The sequence below is a fragment of the Nerophis ophidion genome, unplaced genomic scaffold, assembly GCF_033978795.1.
Source record: "Nerophis ophidion isolate RoL-2023_Sa unplaced genomic scaffold, RoL_Noph_v1.0 HiC_scaffold_61, whole genome shotgun sequence".
Lineage (NCBI taxonomy): Eukaryota > Metazoa > Chordata > Actinopteri > Syngnathiformes > Syngnathidae > Nerophis > Nerophis ophidion.
The window spans coordinates 521,609-546,126 of NW_026906983.1; the positions used below are offsets into that span (position 1 = coordinate 521,609).

Sequence of the window (24,518 nt, forward strand, 5' to 3'; positions counted from 1 at the left end):
GAGAAGTGGGGGCGATCGTGAGCTAGCAGATGCATGTTGCTATCATGTTTTATCAGCGAGGAAGACAGCATTTGTGTTTACTTTTTTGTCGGATCCAAGTGGTATTGCTCCGCTGAATAAATGAATCACTATGGCTGCTAATATGGAGAATTTTATATATATATATATATATATATATATATATATATATATATATATTTAAAGGCCTACTGAAATGAGATTTTCTTATCCAAACGATGTGTCATACTTGATCATTTCGCGATATTGCCATATTTTTGCTGAAAGGATTTAGTAGAGAACATCCACAATAAAGTTCGCAACTTTTGCTTGCTAACAGAAAAGCCTTGCCACTACCGGAAGTCGCAGACGATGACGTCACATGTTGATGGCTCCTCACATTCTCACATTGATTTTAATGGGAGCCTCCAACAAAAACAGCTATTTGGACCGAGAAAACGAAAATTTCCCCATTAGTTTGAGCGAGGATGAAAGGTTCGTCCATCCATCATCCATCCATCATCTTCCGCTTATCCGAGGTCGGGTCGCGGGGGCAGCAGCCTAAGCTGGGAAGCCCGGACTTCCCTCTCTCCAGCCACTTCGTCTAGCTCTTCCCGGGGGATCCCGAGGCGTTCCCAGGCCAGCCGGGAGACATAAACTTCCCAACGTGTCCTGGGTCTTCCCCTAGCCCTCCTACCGGTTGGACGTGCCCTAAGCACATCCCTAGGGAGGCGTTCGGGTGGCATCCTGACCAAATGCCCGAACCACCTCATCTGGCTCCTCTCGATGTGAAGGAGCAGCGGCTTTACTTTGAGTTCCTCCCGGATGGCAGAGCTTCTCACCCTATCTCTAAGGGAGAGACCCGCCACCCGGCGGAGGAAACTAATTTTGGCCGCTTGTACCCGTGATCTTATCCTTTCGGTCATGACCCAAAGCTCATGACCATAGGTGAGGATGGGAACGTAGATCGACCGGTAAATTGAGAGCTTTGCCTTCCGGCTCAGCTCTCTCTTCACCACAACGGATCGATACAACGTCCACATTACTGAAGACGCCGCACCGATCCGCCTGTCGATCTCACGATCCACTTTCCCCCCCCCTGTGAACAAGACTCCTAGGTACTTGAACTCCTCCACTTGGGGCAGGGTCTCCTCCCCAACCCGGAGATGGCACTCCACCCTTTTCCGGGCGAGAACCATGGACTCGGACTTGGAGGTGCTGATTCTCATTCCGGTCGCTTCACACTCGGCTGCGAACCGATCTAGTGAGAGCTGAAGATCCCGACCAGATGAAGCCATCAGGACTACATCATCTGCAAAAAGCAAAGACCTAATCCCGTGGCCACCAAACCGGAACCCCTCAACGCCTTGGCTGCGCCTAGAAATTCTGTCCATAAAAGTTATGAACAGAATCGGTGACGGAGTCCAGCCCTCACTGGAAACGTGTCCGACTTACTGCCAGCAATGCGGACCAAGCTCTGACACTGATCATACAGGGAGCGGACCGCCACAATAAGACAGTCCCATACCCCATACTCTCTGAGCACTCCCCACAGGACTTCCCGAGGGACACGGTCGAATGCCTTATCCAAGTCCACAAAGCACATGTAGACTGGTTGGGCAAACTCCCATGCACCCTCAAGAACCCTGCCGAGAGTATAGAGCTGGTCCACAGTTCCACGACCAGGACGAAAACCACACTGTTCCTCCTGAATCCGAGGTTCGACTATCCGGCGAAGCCTCCTCTCCAGTACACCTGAATAAACCTTACCGGGAAGGCTGAGGAGTGTGATCCCACGATAGTTGGAACACACCCTCCGGTCCCCCTTCTTAAAGAGAGGGACCACCACCCCGGTCTGCCAATCCAGAGGTACCGCCCCAGATGTCCACGCGATGCTGCAGAGTCTTGTCAACCAAGACAGCCCCACAGCATCCAGAGCCTTAAGGAACTCCGGACGGATCTCATCCACCCCTGGGGCCTTGCCACCGAGGAGCTTTTTAACTACCTCAGCAACCTCAGCCCCAGAAATAGGAGAGCCCACCACAGAATCCCCAGGAACCGCTTCCTCAAAGGAAGACGTGTTGGTGGGATTGAGGAGGTCTTCGAAGTATTCCCTCCACCGATCCACAACATCCGCAGTCGAAGTCAGCAGTCATACACGGTGTTGACAGTGCACTGCTTCCCCTTACTGAGGCGGCGTATGGTGGTTCAGAATCGCTTCGAAGCCGTCCGGAAGTCGTTTTCCATGGCTTCCCCGAACTCTTCCCATGTCCGAGTTTTTGCCTCCTCGACTGCTAAAGCTGCACACCGCTTAGCCCGTCGGTACCTGTCCACTGCCTCCGGAGTCCTATGAGCCAAAATAACCCGATAGGACTCCTTCTTCAGCTTGACAGCATCCCTCACTGCTGGTGTCCACCAACGGGTTCTGGGATTACCGCCACGACAGGCACCAACAACCTTGCGGCCACAGCTCCAATCAGCCGCCTCGACAATAGAGGTTCGGAACATGGTCCACTCGGACTCAATGTCCAGCACCTCCCTCGTGACATGTTCAAAGTTCTCCCGGAGGTGTGAATTGAAACTCTCTCTGACAGGAGACTCTGCCAGACGTTCCCAGCAGACCCTCACAATGCGTTTGGGCCTGCCAGGTCTGTCCGGCATCCTCCCCCACCATCGCAGCCAACTCACCACCAGGTTGTGATCGGTAGAAAGCTCCGCCCCTCTCTTCACCCGAGTGTCCAGAACATGAGGCCGCAAATCCGATGACACATCTACAAAGTCGATCATGGAACTGCGGCCTAGGGTGTCCTGGTGCCAAGTGCACATATGGACACCCTTATGTTTGAACATGGTGTTTGTTATGGACAATCCGTGACGAGCACAAAAGTCCAATAACAAAACACCACTCGGGTCAGATCCGGGCGACCATTCTTCCCGATTACGCCTCTCCAGGTTTCACTGTCGTTGCCAACGTGAGCGTTGAAGTCTCCCAGTAGGACAAGGGAATCACCCGGGGGAGCACTTTCCAGTACTCCCTCGAGTGCTCCCAAAAAGGGTGGGTACTCTGAACTGCCGTTTGGTGCGTAAGCACAAACAGTCAGGACCCGTCCCCCCACCCGAAGGCGGAGGGAGGCTACCCTTTCGTCCACCGGGTTGAACTCAAACGTGCAGGCTTTGAACCGGGGGGCAACGAGAATTGCCACCCCAGCCCGTCGCCTCTCACTGCCGGCAACGCCAGAGTGGAAGAGAGTCCAGTCCCTCTCGAGAGAACTGTTTCCAGAGCCCTTGCTGTGCGTCGAGGTGAGTCCGACTATATCCAGCCGGAACTTCTCTACCTCGCGCACTAGCTCAGGCTCCTTCCCCCCCAGTGACGTGACGTTCCACGTCCCAAGAGCTAGCTTCTGTAGCCGAGGATCGGACCGCCAAGTGCCCTGCCTTCGGCTGCCGCCCAGCTCACAATGCACCCGACCTCTATGGCCCCTCCTATGAGTGGTGAGCCCATTGGAGGGATGACCCACGTTGCCTGTTTGGGCTGTGCCCGGCCGGGCCCCATGGGTACAGGCCCAGCCACCAGACGCTCGCAATCGTGCCCCAACTCCGAGCCTGGCTCCAGAGCGGGGCCCCGGTGACCCGCGTCCGGGCGAGGGAAATCTGGGTTCATTTTGTTGTAATTCCATATAAGTCTTTGAGCTGCTCTTTGTCTGATCACTCACCTAGGACCTGTTTGTCTTGGGAGACCCTACCAGGGGGCATAAAGCCCCCAGACAACATAGCTCCTAGGATCATTGGGACACGCAAACTCCTCTACCACGGTAAGGTAGCAGCTCAGAGAGGAGCAAGGTTTGTGTTTGAGGATATTGATAGCGACGGACAAGAAAAAAAAAAAAAAAAGTTTAAGAAAAAAAAGTTTAAAAAAAAAACGCGATTGCATTGGGACAGATTAAACAATTCTGGGAAATCCCTTATCTTTCTATTGTGTTGCTAGTGTTTTAGTGAGTTTAACAGTACCTGATAGTCAGATGTGTGTGTTCACGGGTGTGTTGACGCCAGTGTCTCAGGGAAGTCGACGGCTGCTTTATGGGCGGCACAAGCTGACCTAAGAAGAGACTTTTTACCACAATTTTCTCACCGAAACCTGCTGGTTGACATTGGGTCGGGATCCATGTTCGCTGTGATCCATAGTAAAGTTTCACCTCTGTGAATTTTAAACAAGGAATCACCGTGTGTTTGTGTGGCTAAAGGCTAAAGTTTCCCAATTCCATCTTTCTACTTTGACTTCACCAATATTAATTGAACAAATTGCAAAAGATTCAGCAACACAGACGTCCAAAATACTGTGTAATTATGCGATTAAAGCAGACGACTTTTAGCTGTGTGTGTTTGCAGCGCTCATATTTCCTAACAGTCTGTGACGTCAAGCATACGCGTCATCATTACGTGGCGTTTTCAGGAAAAAACTCCCGGGAAATTTTAAATTGCAATTTAGTAAACTAAAGTGGCCGTATTGGCATGTGTTGCAATGTTAATATTTCATCATTGATATATAAACTATCAGACTGCGTGGTGGCTAGTAGTGGCTTTCAGTAGGCCTTTAGGTCGGGGTCTGATCATGACTAGTCATTGATATTGACACCTAAATCGCCCCCTTGTGGTGGGAAATTATAACAGTCATAACTTCCTTCCACATGCTCCAATCTTCCTGTTTTGTTTTATGGTGGGTCGAGATCATCGTCATTCTACATCCTGTACGCAAATTCAAAATGACATTTTTCATACTCAGCACATTTTCTAACAGAATCTTGTTAATATGCTCAATAAGGTTCTATTCAAATGTAATACAAGTAATACGTAAGACTTTATTTGCACACTTAAGGAGATAAGTTTCCAGGTAAAAAAGATTAATTGTTTATCTATTTATTTTCCATGAATTAATTTAGATCCAGAACACACATTGTTATGTATCTTATTATATTATAATCATTACTATAATTGAATGTAAGTTTGTGTAAAATATTTTCACACAACAAAGTGTGAATACATGTTGTAAAGTGTGGGGTTGAGTTATAATTGATATAATACAATTAGGTATGGCAAATGCATTTTGTTTACTTGCCAACTATTCAAATTATATTTAATATACATATTTATATAATGTCATGTAATATGACTTCAACATTATTTATGTTAACATAAGAGTTTATTTGCTAACCAGTTCTACTTCTGAGTATTTATTTTATTTTCTTATTGAACAATTAAACACACATAAACAATGTTTAGACATATTAAGGTACTTTCAATACAATATGAGTCAATGTTTTTTCAATATTTTACACAGCAATATAAAAAAAACATCACATTAAATCCAATCCTCTTACAAACAAAACCCGTTAAAGAAAGTAAAAGTAAAAATGAGAGACCATTTGAATAAGATTAAAATAAAATATATATAAATAAATGATAAACTTAAACTATTTCAGTAAATATAATAAGGGCTTTTTCTATTTTGTACAATCTTCCAAGATTGAATTAATAAATTCAAATCATTAACACAATGATAGAATTTGAATTTCACTTTAAGAAAGACACTTTTGTGTATGAGAGCAAATATTTCACACTTTTTAAAAATTGATATAAATTCACGACACGATTGGTCCACGCATGCTCGAAGATTACGTCACTTCCTGCATTTACAATTGGTTTTATGTCAGAATTCGTGTGACATCACGTTCTGTGATATTTGAATGTTTTATTAATGTTTTGTAGGAAAATAGATTATCTAGGAGAAAAAGGGAACAACAATAAAAACATGTGGAATCAGGCAGTAATATCGCTACAATTTCTAACACTTTCACTCTTGTCATTGCAATGAATGTCGCACGGGGGCGCCACTGAACCCCAACATTAAAGCTTTGTTTGATATACTTTGAATTTATTTTTGAAAAAAAAGACATTCTTTTATTTCACAATTTTATTCAAACAAATATTACAGGTTATAAAAGCATGGTAACAGTGACAGCAGGCAATATCTTATATAGAGCTACCTCTTCCACCGCTCAGCTGTGACGTCATTCCCAGCTTCCGGTGTAAACGGAAGGCAGCAGAAGAGAGCAGTACTGCCTTGTAACGTCAAGTGTGCCAAGTGTGCAGGACGCTAATAAGTCAGTCTTATTATTTGTTATCCAGTTTATAATATTTACGGCGCATAAAATACATCTTTGATTCATTATTTAAGGATAAAGTGGTCTCGATGCGCTAGAAGCACTGTGCCGCTTCTCGTGCTATCTTTGCTTGTTAGTTAGCTTAGCTCGCTAGTTAGCTTAGCTTGTTAGCTGCTAACAGAAGCAACAGAAGTTATCAACACATCGCTAAGTAGAGATCAAGTGTGAGAGTAAAGTGTTGTGATTGTGTGAAAATGTGCCACAGAAGGATAGCAAAGTATGAGGAGGAACTTTGTCCAACAAAAGAGGAGAAGGAGCGACAACATCAACTACTGGACGCTGTTTTCAAGAAACATCAAGTTGTGTTACACAGAACGGGTTTGTTGACTTCTTACTCTCACATCTTTACTAACTTTATATTTGATGAATAACACTATGCTTAATATATTGTGTATAAGAAGTTGTGTTGTCTTGTGAGGATGATGCATTCCGTCTGCTACTTGCAACGTGGTCTTGCAACCACGTGGTTCTCGGTGTTCTGTGGAATGTAACTACTAAAGATGAGTTACATATCCCAGTCCATTTGTACTACAAACTGTCAGTGGTGGAACAAGTCAGAGTTGTGCTGTGGACGAGCTCCATGACATGGCCCCTAAACCCAGATAATAAAGGTAACTCTACCATCATTTTATAACACACACATGCCTTTCTGGGTTTACTACAAACAATCTCTAAGCAGGTTTTAAAACGTTTGCCAGCCATTTTTGCTGAAATTTTTATTTTCCCGACATTTACTTATTTTCTCACGTTCACCACAGCATCAGCCCTTTCACAGGACGTAGAACAATTATCGAAGGAGATCTGATTTTTTTAATTTTGCCTGTCATTCACAATCCATATGTAAGACAATAACATGTTTTTATTTTGTATGCATTCTAAGTCCTAAACAAACATTAGCACAATCTTGACTATCCTAATTCTCACAATGGAGTCAATGAGAGCGCCTCTATTCCGCTCACTAATAAGAATTAGTTGATCAATATAATATAGCCAGAAGTCATTTTTTTAAATACTATCTCTTTAAAACATGCTCTAAAAATGCATATCCTCTTGAAATATGTCTTATAATAGCCACAAACTGGAGGATACATTTTAATTAGGACACATTTTAAATAAATAATGTAAAGGTTTTATGGAATTTTCCAGCGTGTACCCCGCCTTCCGCCCACCTGTGAGTCCAAAAGGGACAAGTGGTAGAACATTGATGGATGGATGGGACATTATAGACAGGGCTCAAATTTTTCCTTTTTAAGGTCAAGGCAAGTGTTGCCTTAAAGGAGGGTTCATATTTTAGGGCACCAAGGCAAGTTAGAAGGGCACCAAGGCAAATGTTATTTTATTTCCAGTTTGTTTATTAAATGCAGAATCGCTCACATTTATTTTGTGCAATAAATCTTTAGACAATTTTGACCCGTACTTTGGGTCAAAGCATAATAATTGTGTAAATGCATCAATAAGTTCATTACGCTTGTTTAAGGTGCTTTTTTTTAAAAAAACTTTATTTTGTTAGAGCAGTCAGACCTATTATTGTGAAGGGGGAAGTGTGTTGCTGTTCTCAGAACGATGTGTGGAGGCGACAGTTGCGAGTACTGTCCTGTTTGTACATTATTCCAACATTGATGATGTCATTCACAACAACACAAGCAGATGAGATGTGTTGTGCGTTTATGGATTTTCCCTGCTAGCTTTAGCTTCGTAGTTTAGTCGCTATTTTGAATGACCGCGTGTTTAAAGGATGAATGAGTGGTCCAGAACACATTATTTTCCGGGGGCAGCAGCCTAAGCAGTGAAGCCCAGACTTCCCTCTTCCCAGCCACTTCATCCAACTCCTCCCGGGGGATCCGGAGGCATTCCCAGGCCAGCCGGGAGACATAGTCTTTCCAAAGTGTCCTGGGTCTTCCCCGTGACATCCTACCGAGTGAGGCGTTTGGGTGGCATCCTGACCAGATGGCCAAACCACCTCATCTGGCTCCTCTCCATGTGGAGGAGCAGCGGCTTTACTTTGAGTTATAAATGATAGATGGGTTGTACTTGTATAGCGCTTTTCTACCTTCAAGGTACTCAAAGCGCTTTGACACTACTTCCACATTTACCCATTCACACACACATTCACACACTGATGGAGGGAGCTGCCATGCAAGACGATAAGCAGCACCCATCAGGAGCAAGGGTGAAGTGTCTTGCTCGGGACACAACGGACGTGACGAGGTTGGTACTATGTGGGGATTGAACCAGGGACCTTGGGTTGCGCATGGCCACTCTTCCACTGTGCCACGCCGTCCCTCCTAGGTGACAGAGCTTCTCGCCCTATCTCTAAGGGAGAGCCCCGGCACCCGGCGAAAGAAGCTAATTTTGGCCGCTTGTACCCGTGATCTTGTCTTAACCCAAAGCTCATGACCATAAGTGAGGATGGACCGTAGAGTGACCAATAAAGAGAGTTTTGCCTTCCGGCTCAGCACCTTCTTCACCACAACGGATCGATACAGCGTCCGCATTACTGAAAACGCCGCACCGATTCGCCTGTCGATCTCACGATTCCCTCTTCCCTCACTCGTGGACAAGTCTCCTAGGTACTTGAACTCCTCCACTTGGGGGAAGATCTCCTCCCCAACCCGGAGATGGCACTCCACCCTTTTCCGGGCGAGAACTATGGACTTGGAGGTGCTGATTCCCATCCCAGTCGCTTCACACTCTGCTGCAAACCGATCCAGTGAGAGCTGAAGATCTTGGCCAGATGAAGCCATCAGGACCACATCATCTGCAAAAAGCAGAGACCTAATCCTGCTGCCACCAAACCAGATCCCCTCAACGCCCTGACTGCGCCTACAAATTCTATCCATAAAAGTTACGAACAGAATCGGTAACAAAGGGCAGCCTTGGCGGAGTCCAACCCTCACTGGAAACGGGTCCGACTTACTGCCAGCAATGCGGACCAAGCTCTGACACTGATCATACAGGGAGCGGACCGCCACAATCAGACTCTCTGAGCACTCCCCACAGGACTTCCCGAGGGACACGGTCCAATGCCTTCTCCAAGCCCACAAAACACATGTAGACTGGTTGGGCAAACTCCCATGTACCCACAAGGACCCTGCCCAGAGTATAAAGCTGGTCCACAGTTCCACGACCAGGACGAAAACCACACTGTTCCTCCTGAATCCGAGGTTCGAGTATCTGGCCTAGGGTCCTCTCCAGTACACCTGAATAGACCTTACCGGCAAGGCATTATTTTCCCTAACAAATGTTGCTTCTCCTAAGAATGACATATTGCTCTTACATTTATGTCAATTTCCCTGATATTGTGCAATGAAAAGCAGATTTTGTTATATTAGCCAATTCTGTGACACCGGAAGTCATTGTTGAAATAATCCATCCATCCATTTCCTACCGCTTATTCCCTTTTGGGGTCGCGAGGGGCGCTGGCGCCTATCTCAGCTACAATCGGGCGGAAGGCGGCATACACCCTGGAAAGTCGTTACATCATCGCAGATTGTTGAAATAATATGCCTTTTTTTGTTGAGTTAAGTGATTATTGATTGGATTATTACTTTGGGAAGGTCAGAGAAGAAGAGTTGTAAGAATTTTCTCATAAGTCACCTGCTAATGTTAGCCAAGTTAGCTGCTCATGCGTGTTGGAGTGGAGACGGCTGAGGGGAGTCGTGTATGAAACAAGCTCAGCTTCCTCATGAACATGACATGATGATGTCACATAAGGACTACACTCACAAAAGAATGGCAACGTTTGGGCCCCCAGACCCGCTTTATTTGTGCCATATCGAGGCAGCACTTTTTACGCTTTCAGACCAAACGAACAAAAGAAGACCTTTTGTATGCAGTTTGAGAGCCGCAGCCGGAGAAAATAAACACACAGTGTATCCATGACTGCAAAGTTCATTGACCGTTTGTCTGATTGATTGACTAATGTTTTAATACCTCTGGACATTGACTTGAAATATTTCTGTCAATCACACAAACATGCTTGTGGGGGAGTTTTCTGTGTCTACGTACCTTCCACACATGCGTACACCCACCTGAGTGACACTTTTCCATGTTGCACCATCCCCACATTTTTCAACCTATTCAAACCATTCCAACATCAACACATTCCACTCATCCTGGACATTCAAACTAACACTTTCCCAAGTTCCAAACCAAATTCCGGTTTTCCTGGAAATTTAAACTCTTCAACATTTAAGCCATTCCAACATTCAAACTATTCTTACATTCATACTACATTCTGTCAGCATTTCAGTTCAATTTCAGCATTGGAGCATTCACACACAATTCCTTGAACAATTGCCTCATCTACTTATTATTATTATCATTATTATTAAATGTAGCTTACCATATTGCTGAAAATTTTAACTTCCCCTAGGGGATTAAATAAAGTACCGTATTTCCTTGAATTTCCATCGGGGTGATAATTAATTTAAAACCTCGTCTCACACCGTCGTTTACCAAAGGCATGCGGTAAAGGCAAGCATGCGCTAATTATTTTAAAACCTCTTCTCACTCCGGCATTTACAGAAGGCATGCGGTGAAACTAGTCCTGCGCTTAAAAATTTGAGTGTGATGTAAGGATGCCATCATGAAAATCACATTTAATAAAAAAAAAACGTTATTATGGTCTTACCTTTACTTATAAATGAAGTCCATGCGCAGCTCCTTCTGATCAAAAGCATCGATAACTTGTTTATAGAAGTCTTCCTTTCTTCAGTTTTAAAAGTTTCTCTGTCTCGATGGAGATTTTCCTTTATTACCTCCTGCTTCGATTGAAAGTCCAGTTTAGAAAACTGTTTTATTTTAGATATGTAATCCTCCATGTTAAAAGTGCAAGCGAGAGGAAAAAATAAACTCTTGCTGCTTGTTGTCACTTCTTCTGCAGCCGAGTAGTCGCAAGAAGGATCACTAGCGCCCTCTACCACCAGGAGGCGAGAGTCATTTAATGACTCATATTTGACACACGCAGCTACGGTATATTAATAAAACATAGCTGCTTACTGTTCTTTTTAGCATATTCAATAGCTTGGACCTTAAATCCTATTGAATAGCTCTTAATCGTCTTCCCTTTATGCGATTTCAAATTATTGAAATCAGTCTCCTCCATTTTGAAAATGATGACAGGTGAAGTGTCACTCGTGACGTGACGAGTTTGACCCGGCGGAAATTCTAGGCATATGCTAATTATTTGGCGAAGCGAGTTTGACTCGGCGTTAATCCTGAGCCGGCGGTAATGCTAAGCACGCGCTAAATAGTTTGCGAAACAAGTTTGACCCGGCAATAATTCTAGGCAGGCGCATACTATATACCCGTGAACTGATTTTGATTGAATGTGTGGACTGCAAGAATGATGCCTTCTCAGTTCTCACTCTTAACACAATTTGAGTGTCTAGAAATGCAGTAAATTAATATAATCCATTATTAATAATGTAAACAAGTTATCTTTTGAAGGTGTAGTCAGTAATCTGATTACTTCTTCCCAGTTTAACTGTGGTGACACTATCTAAATGAAAGCAAAACAGATGTCATCTTTCTTGGCCAACATGTTGACTGTGCTCATGCTTCTTTTATAACAGACATGTCTCTAAATATGAATGTGAAACTCACAGTAAATATTGTTCACCAGCAGGGGAGCTCATTACTAGTACTACTGTGTGGAGGCTGGCATGTGGTACATTATTTCCTGTGTGTGTATGACTTATTCAGAGGGAGAACAGCACACTTTTACGTATGGCGTCTACCATTAAGGATTGCAGGAATGACTTTTAGGATGTTTTTATATGAATAAGGTGGATTGAACGTTGGCCTGGGAAGACATTCCCCTGAAGGTCTTTTTATGTGTCAGCTGGAAGTACCCTGACTGCTGTGAGGGGAAACTGATGAGATTGTGAGATCATATGTTGGTGCAAGACAATGTCTCATGTGACTGAGCAAAGCTGGACTTTTCTGAAGGATGTTTGTTTTCTCCTGTCCCGCAGACATCGATGAAGAACATCTTCCTCATGAGCAGGAGGATGAACCACAGTCCCCCCACATACACGAGGAAGAAAAGGTACCACATTCCCAACACATCAAAGAAGGAGGAGAGGAGTCAAAGCCCACCCACATTAAAGAGGAAGACGAGACGCCACACACCCATAATGTTAAACTGACCCTTCACATTAAAGGGCAAGCGGAGGACCCACTCATCTTACACATCAAAAAGGAAGAGGAGGACCTACTGACCCCTTACTTTAAGGGGCAAAAGAACCAGCTGACCCCTCACATTAAAAGGAAAGAGGAAGAAGAGGACCAAGAGCCGCCACACATTAAAGAGGAAGAGGAGGAAGAGGGCATCAGTCAGCCTAAATGGTTGGAGGAGTTCCCAGTGACTGGTGTCCCTGTGAAGAGTGAAGATGATGAGGTGAAAGGTGAAAGTGAGGAGAGGGGAGGGGGGGAGCCTCCAAGCAGCAGCTCAACACAACACATGACAACAGAAGCTGATGGAGACCACTGTGGAGGATCACAAGCAGACAAGCTCTTAGCTCCACTATCAGATAGTGAGGACACAACGTCACACTCTCCTGACACTGATGATGAAGACTCTAAAGATGATAAGACATGTCACACTGACAACACTCACTTCACATCTTCTCACTGTCACAAAACTTTTAAATACCATAGTCTTCTGAAAAGACACATGAGAACACACACTGGAGAAAAACCTTTTTCTTGTTCACTCTGTAGTAAAGGTTTTACACAAAGTATCCATTTGAAAATACACATGAGAACACACACTGGTGAAAAACATTTTTCCTGTTTAATCTGTGGTAAAGGTTTTACAGAAAGTCAGAGTTTGAAAGTACACATGAGAAGACACACTGATGAAAAACCTTTTGTTTGTTCAATCTGTGGTAAAGGTTTTACTAGCAGTCAATGTTTGAAAAGACACACAAGAACACACACTGGTGAAAAACCTTTTCCCTGTTCAATTTGTGGTAAAAGTTTTAGAGAAAGTCGCAATTTGAAAGTACACACGAGAACACACGCTGTTGAAAAACCTTTTCCCTGTTCAATTTGTGGTAAAAGTTTTATAGAAAGTCAGAATGTGAAAAGACACATGAGAAGACACACTGGTGAAAAACCTTTTTCCTGTTCAACCTGTGGTAAAGGTTTTACACAAAGTCACGATTTGAAAGTACACATGAGAAGACACACTGGTGAAAAACCTGTTTCTTGTTCAACCTGTGGTAAAGGTTTTACTGCAAGTCAGAATATGAAAAGACACATGAGAACACACACTGGTGAAAAATCACATTCCTGTTCAATCTGCAACAGAAGCTTTTGTGACCGATCAAGCCTTGTAGCACACATGAGAAGACACCCAGGAGAGAAAGTGTTGAGTTGCAGTGTGTGTGGTGAAAGATTGTCTTCTAAGTAGCAGTGTAAGAAACACAAGTGTGCTGGTGAGAACAGCAGCAGCAAATGAAACTGCAGGATTTGAAATAAACTGTCCAGACTTTCATTTTGACTTTCTAACAACATCAGCACATACAACATGTGTGACATTGTTGTTTGTCTAACAATCTGTTTAATATGCTTCTACATTTATAGATTAGATATTTTATATTAGTGCTTTTTTCAGTCGAGCACATACATTAATATGCAATATTGTGTACTTTTATTATAAAATGGACAGAACAATTTAAGTAAAAAGGTGGGAGTAAACAGTACGGGAAATATTTTACATGCAATAAACATTTTATGTGTGTGTGTATATATATATTCTGTATATTCAACATATAATTTTAGACTTATTCATATGAAATATGAAATTATTACATATTTGTATTTCTAATTGTTAATAATCCCATAGATTATCACCTTTATATGATATACATATGTACTGGTTCACATCTGAAACATCTTCTTGACCACTTCAGGAAGCATATTATTAATTACTTTATACATCGTTTCAACAATACAATTTTAAAATGTGTGACTTTTTGAATCATCTGTTGGTTCTCTTTAATCTATTTTATTCATTATTGTTATTACTCTGTACTTATGATGATTGTGTTGTGATTATTTTATATGTATGTCCCCAGACCTTTATGCAGTATAAAAGTGAGAGAAAATGGCAGATTTATTTGTGGAAGGATGGCTAAGTTTTTACATTTGTGGATATATTAAATAAATCAAGTATTGTGTTTTAAATGTTTTTTAGGTTTTTTGTTTTATTTTAACATCCCCAAAACATCAATATCAGTCAAAGTTTGGAGTGTCAGGCAAAAGCCAATATTGTACATCATCCCACTTTGCATACATTCATAAAATAAACTGTTTATTTTGTTTCCCTATCACAAAAACGAACAAGTGTTGTCTTCAATTGCAAAAGAACATTGTAAAAATAATTTCAAGTGGTTAATTCCGTTTTTCTTTTTCTTAAATTAACTCCTTTGCCTTAGGAAGCATGCAAACTTTCAAGTTATGAGTATTTTTTGTTCCAGAGAAAATACAGTAAAACAGAAATAGTAAATAATTTAAAAAGATAATATGCAGCAAGTAGAATATTTTTAAAGAAAAAGCCTTTATCAATTTTGTAATATTTTTTTATTCACAGGTCGTACTTAATAAAATCTTCAAATATTGAAATATTTTTTATCACTCAATAAGTGCATCAGTGACCAAATGCCTTTTTCAACCGATTGCTGTTCAAAGATGGATCTGTTTCTCATTTTAATATAAGAACAATTCCATAGTGGAGTATTGTGTGTGATGAAGTTGTGTTTGTAAATTAGTTTCCAGTACAACAACACTTGCTGGTAGGGATGGGTACTGTTCACTTCTAATTCCATGTTTTATGTGTTATATATGTCAATATATTGTGTGTTTGTATTTTGCCAACATGGTAGAATCACATGATAGGCAGGTTGTATCATGTTTTTCTGTCACCTGTCATGGCACACACACTGTCTGCTGTGGGAACACCAAGAGGCTCCATTGTGAGCCAAGCAGGACACGCCCCCATGCTCGTTGCGCAGACACAGCAGGTGGCAATCTACCAACGACACACCTGGGACTAATGAGAGGCGACAGAATAAAGAGCTTCGTCGCTGACTGCTTCTCGTGGGAACGTAGCCCTGGTTACAGTAAGTTCTCGCGTCTCTGGCTCCCCTCTTGTGCTTTCTCTCTTGTCTGTTGTTGCCTTCCTTGTGCCTGGCCCTGATTTTGTCCTTTTGTCTTCTCCTGTTCCCACAGCCTTCGTGCCTCAGTCGTTGCCTTGCACTTCTACCCGGATTCTGATTGCCTCCCTTGATTCTCGACCCCACACCCGGATTTGGACCTCGAACGCTTCTCTCCTGCCCCACGGACCTTGCTTGGATCACGAACTCTTTGGGATCTTCCTCTCTGGACTTGGACGCTGCCACAACCAACACACACCTTCAACAAACCCACGGTAATTCACATTGTGTTAAAGGGGAACATTATCACAATTTCAAAAGGGTTAAAAACAATAAAAATCAGTTCTCAGTGGCTTGTTTTTTTCAAAATTTTACCGGTCCCGGAATATCCCTAAAAAAAGCTTCAAAGTGCCTTTTTTTCGCTCCTTGCCTTGACACTGTTCATTTTCCTGTGACGTCATACAGTGCTGCCAATACAAACAAACCATGACGAATACCACAGCAAGATATAGCGACATTAGCTTGGATTCAGACTCTGATTTCAGCGGCTTACGCGATTCAACAGATTACGCATGTATTGAAACAGATGGTTGGAGTATAAAAGTATTGAGATAAAAACTGAAGCTATTGAGCGAATAGCTATTGACGCTACTCATAACCATAGCATGGCCGAATAGCTGCTTTAGCATTGCCGGTAAAATGTGCGGACCAAACTATCAGGACTTTCCCATCTTGTGACACTCGAGCAACTTAAATCCGTCGATTGGTAAGTGTTTTTTTCGCATTAAATGTGGGTGGAAGGAAACGTAATATTGTTGCAAATGCATCTGCAGATTATCCATACATCTCTGTGCCATGTCTGCTTTAGCACCGCCGGTAAATAGCATGTTAGCATCGATTAGCATAGCATGTTAGCATCGATTAGCTGGCAGTCACGCTGCGACCAAATATGTCTGATTAGCACATAAGTAAACAACATCAACAAAACTCACCTTTTGTGATTTCGTTGACTTTATCTTTGCAAATGCAGCTGCAGGTTATCCATACATCTCTGTGCCATGTCTGCCTTAGCATCGCCGGTAAAATGTGCAGACACTCCGGCACATTCAATGGGGGTCTGGCAGCAGATTTCTTGCCACTTTCGCATCTTCGGGCCAGTGGTGCAACTTGAATCCCTCCCTGTTAGTGTTGTTACACCCTCCGACAACACACCGACGAGGCATGATGTCTCCAAGGTTCCAAAAAATTGGCGAAAAAACGGAAAATAACAGAGCTGAGACCGAATGTTTGCAGTGTGTTGAAAATTAAAATGGCGGCTTTATTACCTCGGCGATGTTAAGTTCTGACGTCATCACCACAGAGCGATAAACAAAGGCGTTTAATTGGCCAAAATTCACCCATTTAGAGTTCGGAAACCGGTTAAAAAATGAATGGTCTCTTTTTCTGCACCATCAAGGTATATATTGACACATAAGTCTGGTGATAATATTCCCCTTTAATTTCCACACATAGTCTAACATCCACACACATAGTTGCATACACACTCCACGTATTCATTAAAGACACAATAAACCCATTGAGCTATACCTCCTGTTGTTGTGCGGTCTCCTTCCCCCTTGTCGATACATAACATCACCTTGAGGAAATGGCATAAAGAGGAAGATGACAATATAATGTCACTTGGACAATGATGTACAGAACAGAGGAAATTTAGTTCATTTTTATTTTTGCTTTTAGGTGAATATTTTTTTCATTATTTCACAAAACTTCTCCATTACCCAGCTCTGGATTTCTGGTAGCTGGTTAAAAAGAGATGGAAGTGGATATATGGAGGGGATGTATGAGGAAGGTATGGACGTGGATAGGAACAGAGGGGAGAGAGGAAAGAAGCGGAGAGGAGGTCATGAAGGAAAGTAGCGCACTAAAAGAGTAGAAAGGATGAAAAAGATGATGGTGGATAATTGCAAGATTATATATGAATTGAAGTCAGATGAAGACATGAAGGATATTAGTTTGATGACACTGGTTAAGGGTTGAAAGAAGGACATTGGAGAGGTGGAGATGGCCACGTGTTACGATTCATTTGTTGTTTGCTTTTGTGTATTTTCTTATGTTTGGACTCCGCCGATCCCATTGTTTGAGCACTTCCTTGTTTGTTTTTGTCACCATGGCTACTTCATTCGCTCCACCTGCTCTTACTTTCGGACGCACACCTGCTTTTGATTGTTGTGTTAGTATTTAAGTCCGCCTGCTACCTGAGTTCATTCTGGACGTTTTGCTTGCTCAATGCAACAGTTAGGTTGTTTCCTCCCGAGCCTTTTGTTTGTTCCTCGCTAAGTTTTAGCTTAGCCTCTGCGCGCTTGACTCGCGCTGCTTTGGACTTTGAACTCAACCCTTGCTAACATTAGCATTTTATTTCCCGTGCTTTGGCGCACCTTTATTTTACCCTTTTGTCATGTGTTATTTTGGATTTCTATATTAGAACCAGTTCCTACCTTCATCCTGCTTGCTCCGGGTCCTTTGGCATCAAGAGGTGGCCCTCCTCCCACATCCACGATGCGACCACACACCGTAACAGAGGGTGTGTGAAGTGTAAATAGTGACAGGTTGTAGAACATGTTTTAAACTCAATGTGAATACTAAAGACCTGAAAAGCTCTAGAAAGGCCAGTGCAGTCTCTAAACGTTTTGACTCGAGGGCCACAATTGGATAAAATATATATATATATATATACATATATATATATATATATATATATATATATATATATATATAATATTCCACAGAACTCAGCAAGCACATTTGGAACCTCAAAGACAATAATGTTGAATATTCAATAACATGGCAAACTCTTGCATCCAGCACACCTTACAACAGTGGTAATAAAAGATGCAACCTATGCTTAAAAGAGAGACTGTTTATTATATATCACCCAGACCCATCATCACTCAACAAGCACAGTGAAATCATCTCAGCATGCCGTCACAGACGGAAACACCTCCCAGGTAACACATGAGCCAATCACCACACCCTACGCCTGCCTGTACCCACCCACTCTGTGCCCTATATAAACCATTGTATGTGAATGCTTCCATTAAAATCTCCTGATGATTGAGGGAACCCCTCATAAAACAGTTCTGTAGAGATGAAGTAGTCTTGTGATTTTTCCCACACCTACATATTGCGCTCTACCACGGTATCGAGCACTATTATCTGGATAATCCAATCAAGATATGTATATGTCCCCACCTTCTACCATCCTAGTCACGTCCGTTGTGTCCTTAAGCAAGACACTTCACCCTTGCTCCTGATGGATCCTGGTTAGCGCCTTGCATGGCAGCTCCTGCCATCAGTGTGTGAATGTGTGTGTGAATGGAGAAATACTATCAAAGAGCTTTGGGCTCCTTAAAAAGAGGTAGAAAAGCGCTATACAAGTACAAACATTTACCATTTATATATATATATATATATATATATATATATATATATATATATATATATATATATATATATATATATAAAACCCATACATGTGTATATTCATGTATATATACACATATATTGATATACTATACATAATATTAACGGGACGGTGTGGCGTTTCCAGTGAGGGTTGGACTTTGTCACCCATTCTGTTCAAAACTTTCATGGACATAATTTCTAGGCGCAGTCAAGGTGTTGAGGGGATCTGGTTTGGTGGCTGCAGTATTAGGTCTCTGCTTTTTGCAGATGATGTGGTCCCGATGGCTTCATCTGGCCGGGATCTTCAGCTCTCACTGGATCGGTTCACAGCCGAGTGTGAAGCGACTGGGATGGGAATCAGCACCTCCAAATCCGAGTCCATTGTTATCATTCGGAAGAGGGTGGAGTGCCATCTGCGGGTTGGGGAGGAGACCCTGCTCCCATGTGGAGGAGTTCAAGTACCTCGGAGTCTTGTTCACGGTGTGGCGTCTTCAGTAATGCGGACGTGGTGAAGAAGGAGCTGAACCGGAAGGCAAAGCTCTCAATTTACTGGTCGATCTACGTTCCCATCCTCACCTATAGTCATGAGCTTTGGGTTAGGACCAAAAGGACAAGATCATGGGTAAAAGTGGTCGGAATGAGTGGTGGGGCTTTACCTTAGAGATAGGGTGAGAAGCTCTGTCATCCGGGAGGAACTCAAAGTAAAGCCGCTGCTCCTCCACATGGAGAGGAGCCAGATGAGGTGGTTCGGGCATCTGCTCAGGATGCCACCCGAAGGTCTCCCTATGGAGGTGTTTTGGGCACGTCCAACCGGTACATTGTAAAAAAAAAAAAAAAGTTGAGAAAACCCACATTTTCAAGGTAACTTGATGCAACAAGATTTTTGCGTTTTACTATTGTTGACTTAACTAAGATTTACAAGTTGAGATAAGAGTTATGTCAACTCAGATCTTCTTGTTCACCAAATTATTATATTTAAGTCGGACCAACAATAAAGTTCATGCTTCAATTCCATATATTTTTACCTTCAACTAACTCATATATTCTTGTTGAACTTTGACTACTGTTCTTGACTTAACTAAGATTTCAAAGTTTAGATAAGAGTTTTACCAACTCGATCTTGTTCACCAAATTATTATATTCACGTCGGACCAACAATAAATTTCATGCTTCAATTCCATGTATTTTCACCTTCAACTAACTCGGAAATTCTTGTTACTTCAGTTAGTAAAATTCCTTTACAAGTCAAGTAACATTTATGTTGCGATAATTTTTTTTTTTAAATGCTGAATGAATAAATAAAATAAAGAGCAGACATCAAAATATATCCAAAACCTTGTTTATTTCTCATTTTGAAACATGTTTAACATAAGGGTTCAATTGGGTGTGTCAGAGACCTTGACACTTTCCCAGCTATTTTCTTTAAAGTGAATAAACCAGCTAAGAAAGTTAAAAGCTAAGAAATAAATGCTTTTACAGCAGCCAGGCAATATAATTGTGTAATGATTTGATGATAGAATTATCTTCATAGATAGAGAAAATGTGTTTAGTAAATTAGAAGAGTTGACAAACTTGATCAGTTGACAGTGAATATGCACCTCTTGTCAACTTCACTTGAATGTAAAGAAAAAGATATATCTACATTTAAGTGAGATTCACAAAATACCAATATGCTACATAACAAATGGCAGTACCGAGTTCTGGCGGGTTATGTGGCATAATGGCGTTTTGTGAATCTCACTCAATTTTAAATACATTTTGAAAAAAAAAAAAATTCAAAAAATTGTGTATCTCACTTAATTGTAAATGCATTTTGAAAATAAATATAATTGTTTTCCGTGTGGCCTTGCATGTTTTAAATCACTGGCCGTGAAGTTTTATATGAGCACCAACCACAATGCACTCGAACAGGCAGAAAACATAGGTTGGCTTCCACATTAAGAGTCACAGCAAAAGCTTTGTTTTCAGAGACCTTGTCCGCTGAGAGCACTGAGAGCCCATCCATCCATCCATTTTCTACCACTTATTCCCTTTTGGAGTCACGGGGGGCGCTGGCGCCTATCTCAGCTACAATCGGGCGGCAGGCAGGGTACACCCTGGACAAGTCGCCACCTCATCGCAGGGCCGCACTGAGAGCCAAGCTGGAAAAAGATAGACTGAATTGCTTCAAAAGTGTACTTCATCTCCTTTGGATAATCAATGTTGATGGCATACAGTAGGCCAAAGAGGTATGCAAAGGCGGTACCGAGGTCTGGCAGGTCATGTAGCACCATGGAACCTTCCAACACAACAGCCCAGTCCCGTAAGTTGGGTGATACAGCAGGATCATCTTCTTCAAGGATTGTAAGGATGCCAACAGACACGCCTCTGAGCACTCTTTCTTCAGGGTCACTTTCCTGAGGGTAAGTAACACATGCATGATTGAGTGTTAGGTCCAACAAAAGGATGTCATTGTGTGGATCTTCTGGGAACGATTACAATTTTACAATGTTCAAAAAAATGGAAAAAACCCTTAAATTACTTTCAAATGAATTGAAGGTAGAACATTAACCATTAAATATTAAAAAAAAATTGGGGCAGGAACTTTTCTTTATGGTTAAATGCTTTGGCTAAAGAATATGACATTTGGGCATTCAAAAACAAATCTGGGCACAAAATGAAATCTACACAAAGTGTATTATGCATAAAATCTTTGTCATCAGCTATGAGATCCTACTCCATTCATCCATCCATTTTGTACCGCTTATTCCCTATGGAGTCGCGGGGGTTGCTGGTGCCTATCTCAGCTACAATCAGATCCTACTCAAAATGTTAAAATAGTAATAGTTGTTTAGCTTGTTGCTCCACTCTCTGGTTCAAGGCAAGGCAACAGAAATCATTCATTTTAACTGTTTGTGCATTTTGGAAGGAATAGGCGAAGATTGTTCATCGCAAGTAAGCTTAGCTCAAAAACTAGCAGTCAATTGTAAGTGTTAGTATGCCGCTGCCGACTGTGAGCCAGGGTGAATTTAGTTTATATTCAACAGACATTCATCAGCAACGTCGTTTTCTCTTCTGCAACTTAAAACTAACAGCATGTCGTCGGAATAGAGTTGTAAAGTTTATCTTCTGACTGTTGGCGAAGGCAGGCTACCAATAGACTACCAGTATTTGAGCTAATCTAACAAGCGATGAGGAAACATTGGCTGATTCTTCTTCAAAAATACATCCACAGTTAAAGGAATGGTTTCTATCGACGGATCTTAAACCAGAGAGCAGGGCAACAAGCTAGAATATGAAAATGTTGAACTATTCCATTGAAGCTACATTAGGCCAAATTACTTTTAATTTTCAAGTAAATGTCCTATTATTATTATTACTTACCAAATGCTGCAGGAAAAACGTATGTGACAAACTCCCAGCCGTCCTCGTGTGGGTTGCTGTGACATTGAACACACGACGCATCGTAGCAGGTTTGATTCCCATTTATTGGTTCAAACAACCTTTCTTCGGGCCAGTCGGGCGCACCCATTTGTAGTGCGCTGGCACCTCTTCCTGGTCGCTCTGCACCCTTTGGTGCTCGCCTGCTGCGTCTGTGGCGGGGACTCATTGCGGACTGCTCTCTGTCGTCGGGCTCGTGGTCGGGCTGCCGTGGTTTCCTTTCCTTTCCTGTCTTCCCTCTCGCAATCGTGCCCCCCTCGCCTCTCTTAAAGTCTAGGAGCAGATGCGCAGATTGTGAGCAGATGTGTGTCCTACGCACCTGACTCCGATGGCCGTCCTCCTGCCGCTCCGCGTGCGTCACGCCGCATGCCCCGCCTCCTGGCCTTCATCTTGGTCCAGAACGCCTCTGTCCGCCCGCTGTCGGCCCGTCGGCTGCGTCTCTCCACACTTAGTTGTGTAGTCCCAGACAAAAACGGGGAGGCATCTCAGTGCTGTCATCTTTCGGTGAGACACAATGTCTGATGTCTATAGAGTATACTGTGGAAGACATAGTGGATTTATACAAATGGCAAAATCAAAAGTTGTTTTTAGTAATGACCAGTAGACCGCAAGTCTGACCAGTAGCATGCTCAAGAAAAGGGGAAAAAAACACTTCAAGCCTTCAGACTAAAGCATTTTCTACTTTTGCAAATTAAACATTGTTATAATTATCAAATAGCACAAACTAAGAACATATAGCAATGACTGATAAGATCCATTTTACTGACACATGTCCATCACTTACTTGTTCATCAAGCTTATCCAGGAAGTCTTCTATTTGCTGACCAATAGCTTCCTTTCTAGCCCGGTACAGTCTGAGCAGGCGAGCCACATAATTCTCAAGGCACTCATTGAAAATCTTCAGGAGGTCTTTGCTGGTGATGCCATGAAATTTTTCAGATATCTGAAAAGCACAATCAGTGGAGCAATGGCATTTAACTTTAATCACAATGTGAGCTTTTGACTTGAGATTTCAGGGCTGATGGTATAGTGGGGTGCTTTATGTTGGAGGAGCATGTAGTGGAGTGGGAGGGCAGGTATAGTGCAGTGTGTCAATAAATGTGTACACTCCTACACCTATTCCATACAGGGCAATGAACATATAAGTACCACAGTTAATAAATAAATGACAGCCATACCTCTTGATTGGAGCTTTCCAATTTGCAATATTTGCACTGCATTCAATCCTCCCCTGAAACACAAGAGACATGAAATGGAAATATTTGGTTTCACTAAAAGCATTTAGCTGCAGACAATTATCCATTTTTTTCCCACCACCTCTATGTTCAACAGATACTTCATACACCTTATATTACACATAAATAGTATAGGCTACACCACGCAGACATGCTACACTTACCATACTCAGTATTATATCAGTTACTTTGTCTACATATTCATGGTAAGTACTCAAATACATGTTAACTTTACTCAAATACATGTTAACTTTACTCAACAGGTCCTACAGGTAAGTATTAGCAAGTAATATTAGCTATGGAAATACTGTGTTTAGTGTAGAGTCACCCCTTTGAACATAAGTGCAGGTAAGTAATGCATAAACATGAATGACATAAAAGGTGAAAATGACAGTTCAGTAATAGACCATTACTCCACACTGAATAATTGTATTAACGTGTCTTAATACTCTCTTGTTCTCAGTTGATCTGCTTTTCCAGCAGGGCACAGACTTGTGGAAGTGAATTACAGTGAGCCGTTTGGGACGGGAGAACAAAAATAAATAGGCGGTCAATAGTAGAACAACCCGTCGGCTAAAAAAAAAAGGCCTTTTCATGGTCGACTATCTTGAAAATATAGAGAAATAAAGGGCGGCGGTGTTAATTGATACGCCTACGTTACGCTCACGTCTCTCTCTCGCCCACCATGAATTGATTAACGTGGACCCAGACTTAAACAAGTTGAAAACTTATTGGGGTGTTACCATTTAGTGGTCAGTTGTACGGAATATGTACTGTGCAATCTGTCAATAAAAGTTTCAATCAATCAATCAAAACCGTGTGAATTCCTAGCCAACTAATCACGGCAGCACTAGTACCCACAACACATTTGAACGGGGGGGATATCCCCGGCCTACGGCTAGAGCAGAGGTGTCAAACTCACTTTAGATCGGGGGTTACATGGAGAAAAATTGCCGGACTGGTAAAATCACAGCACGATAACTTAAAAATAAAGACAACTTCAGACTGTTTTTCATTGTTTG

The 24,518-nt window shown here is 42.3% G+C and overlaps 1 protein-coding gene across 2 annotated transcripts; it reads left to right on the forward strand.

Moving 5' to 3' along the window:
• The first annotated feature begins 6,066 nt into the window (after positions 1-6,066).
• On the forward strand, positions 6,067-14,415 carry LOC133547093 (zinc finger protein OZF-like). 2 transcript variants are annotated; one of them, XM_061892910.1, is made up of 2 exons: positions 6,067-6,533; positions 12,194-14,415. In XM_061892910.1, exons 1-2 carry the CDS (start codon positions 6,410-6,412, stop codon positions 13,633-13,635), a joined length of 1,566 nt encoding a protein of 521 aa, XP_061748894.1. In that variant the 5' UTR covers positions 6,067-6,409; the 3' UTR covers positions 13,636-14,415. The 2 variants fall into 2 exon arrangements, with proteins under 2 accessions (XP_061748894.1, XP_061748895.1); XM_061892911.1 differs by lacking the exon at positions 6,067-6,533 and adding an exon at positions 6,592-6,826.
• The last annotated feature ends 10,103 nt before the right edge of the window (positions 14,416-24,518 follow it).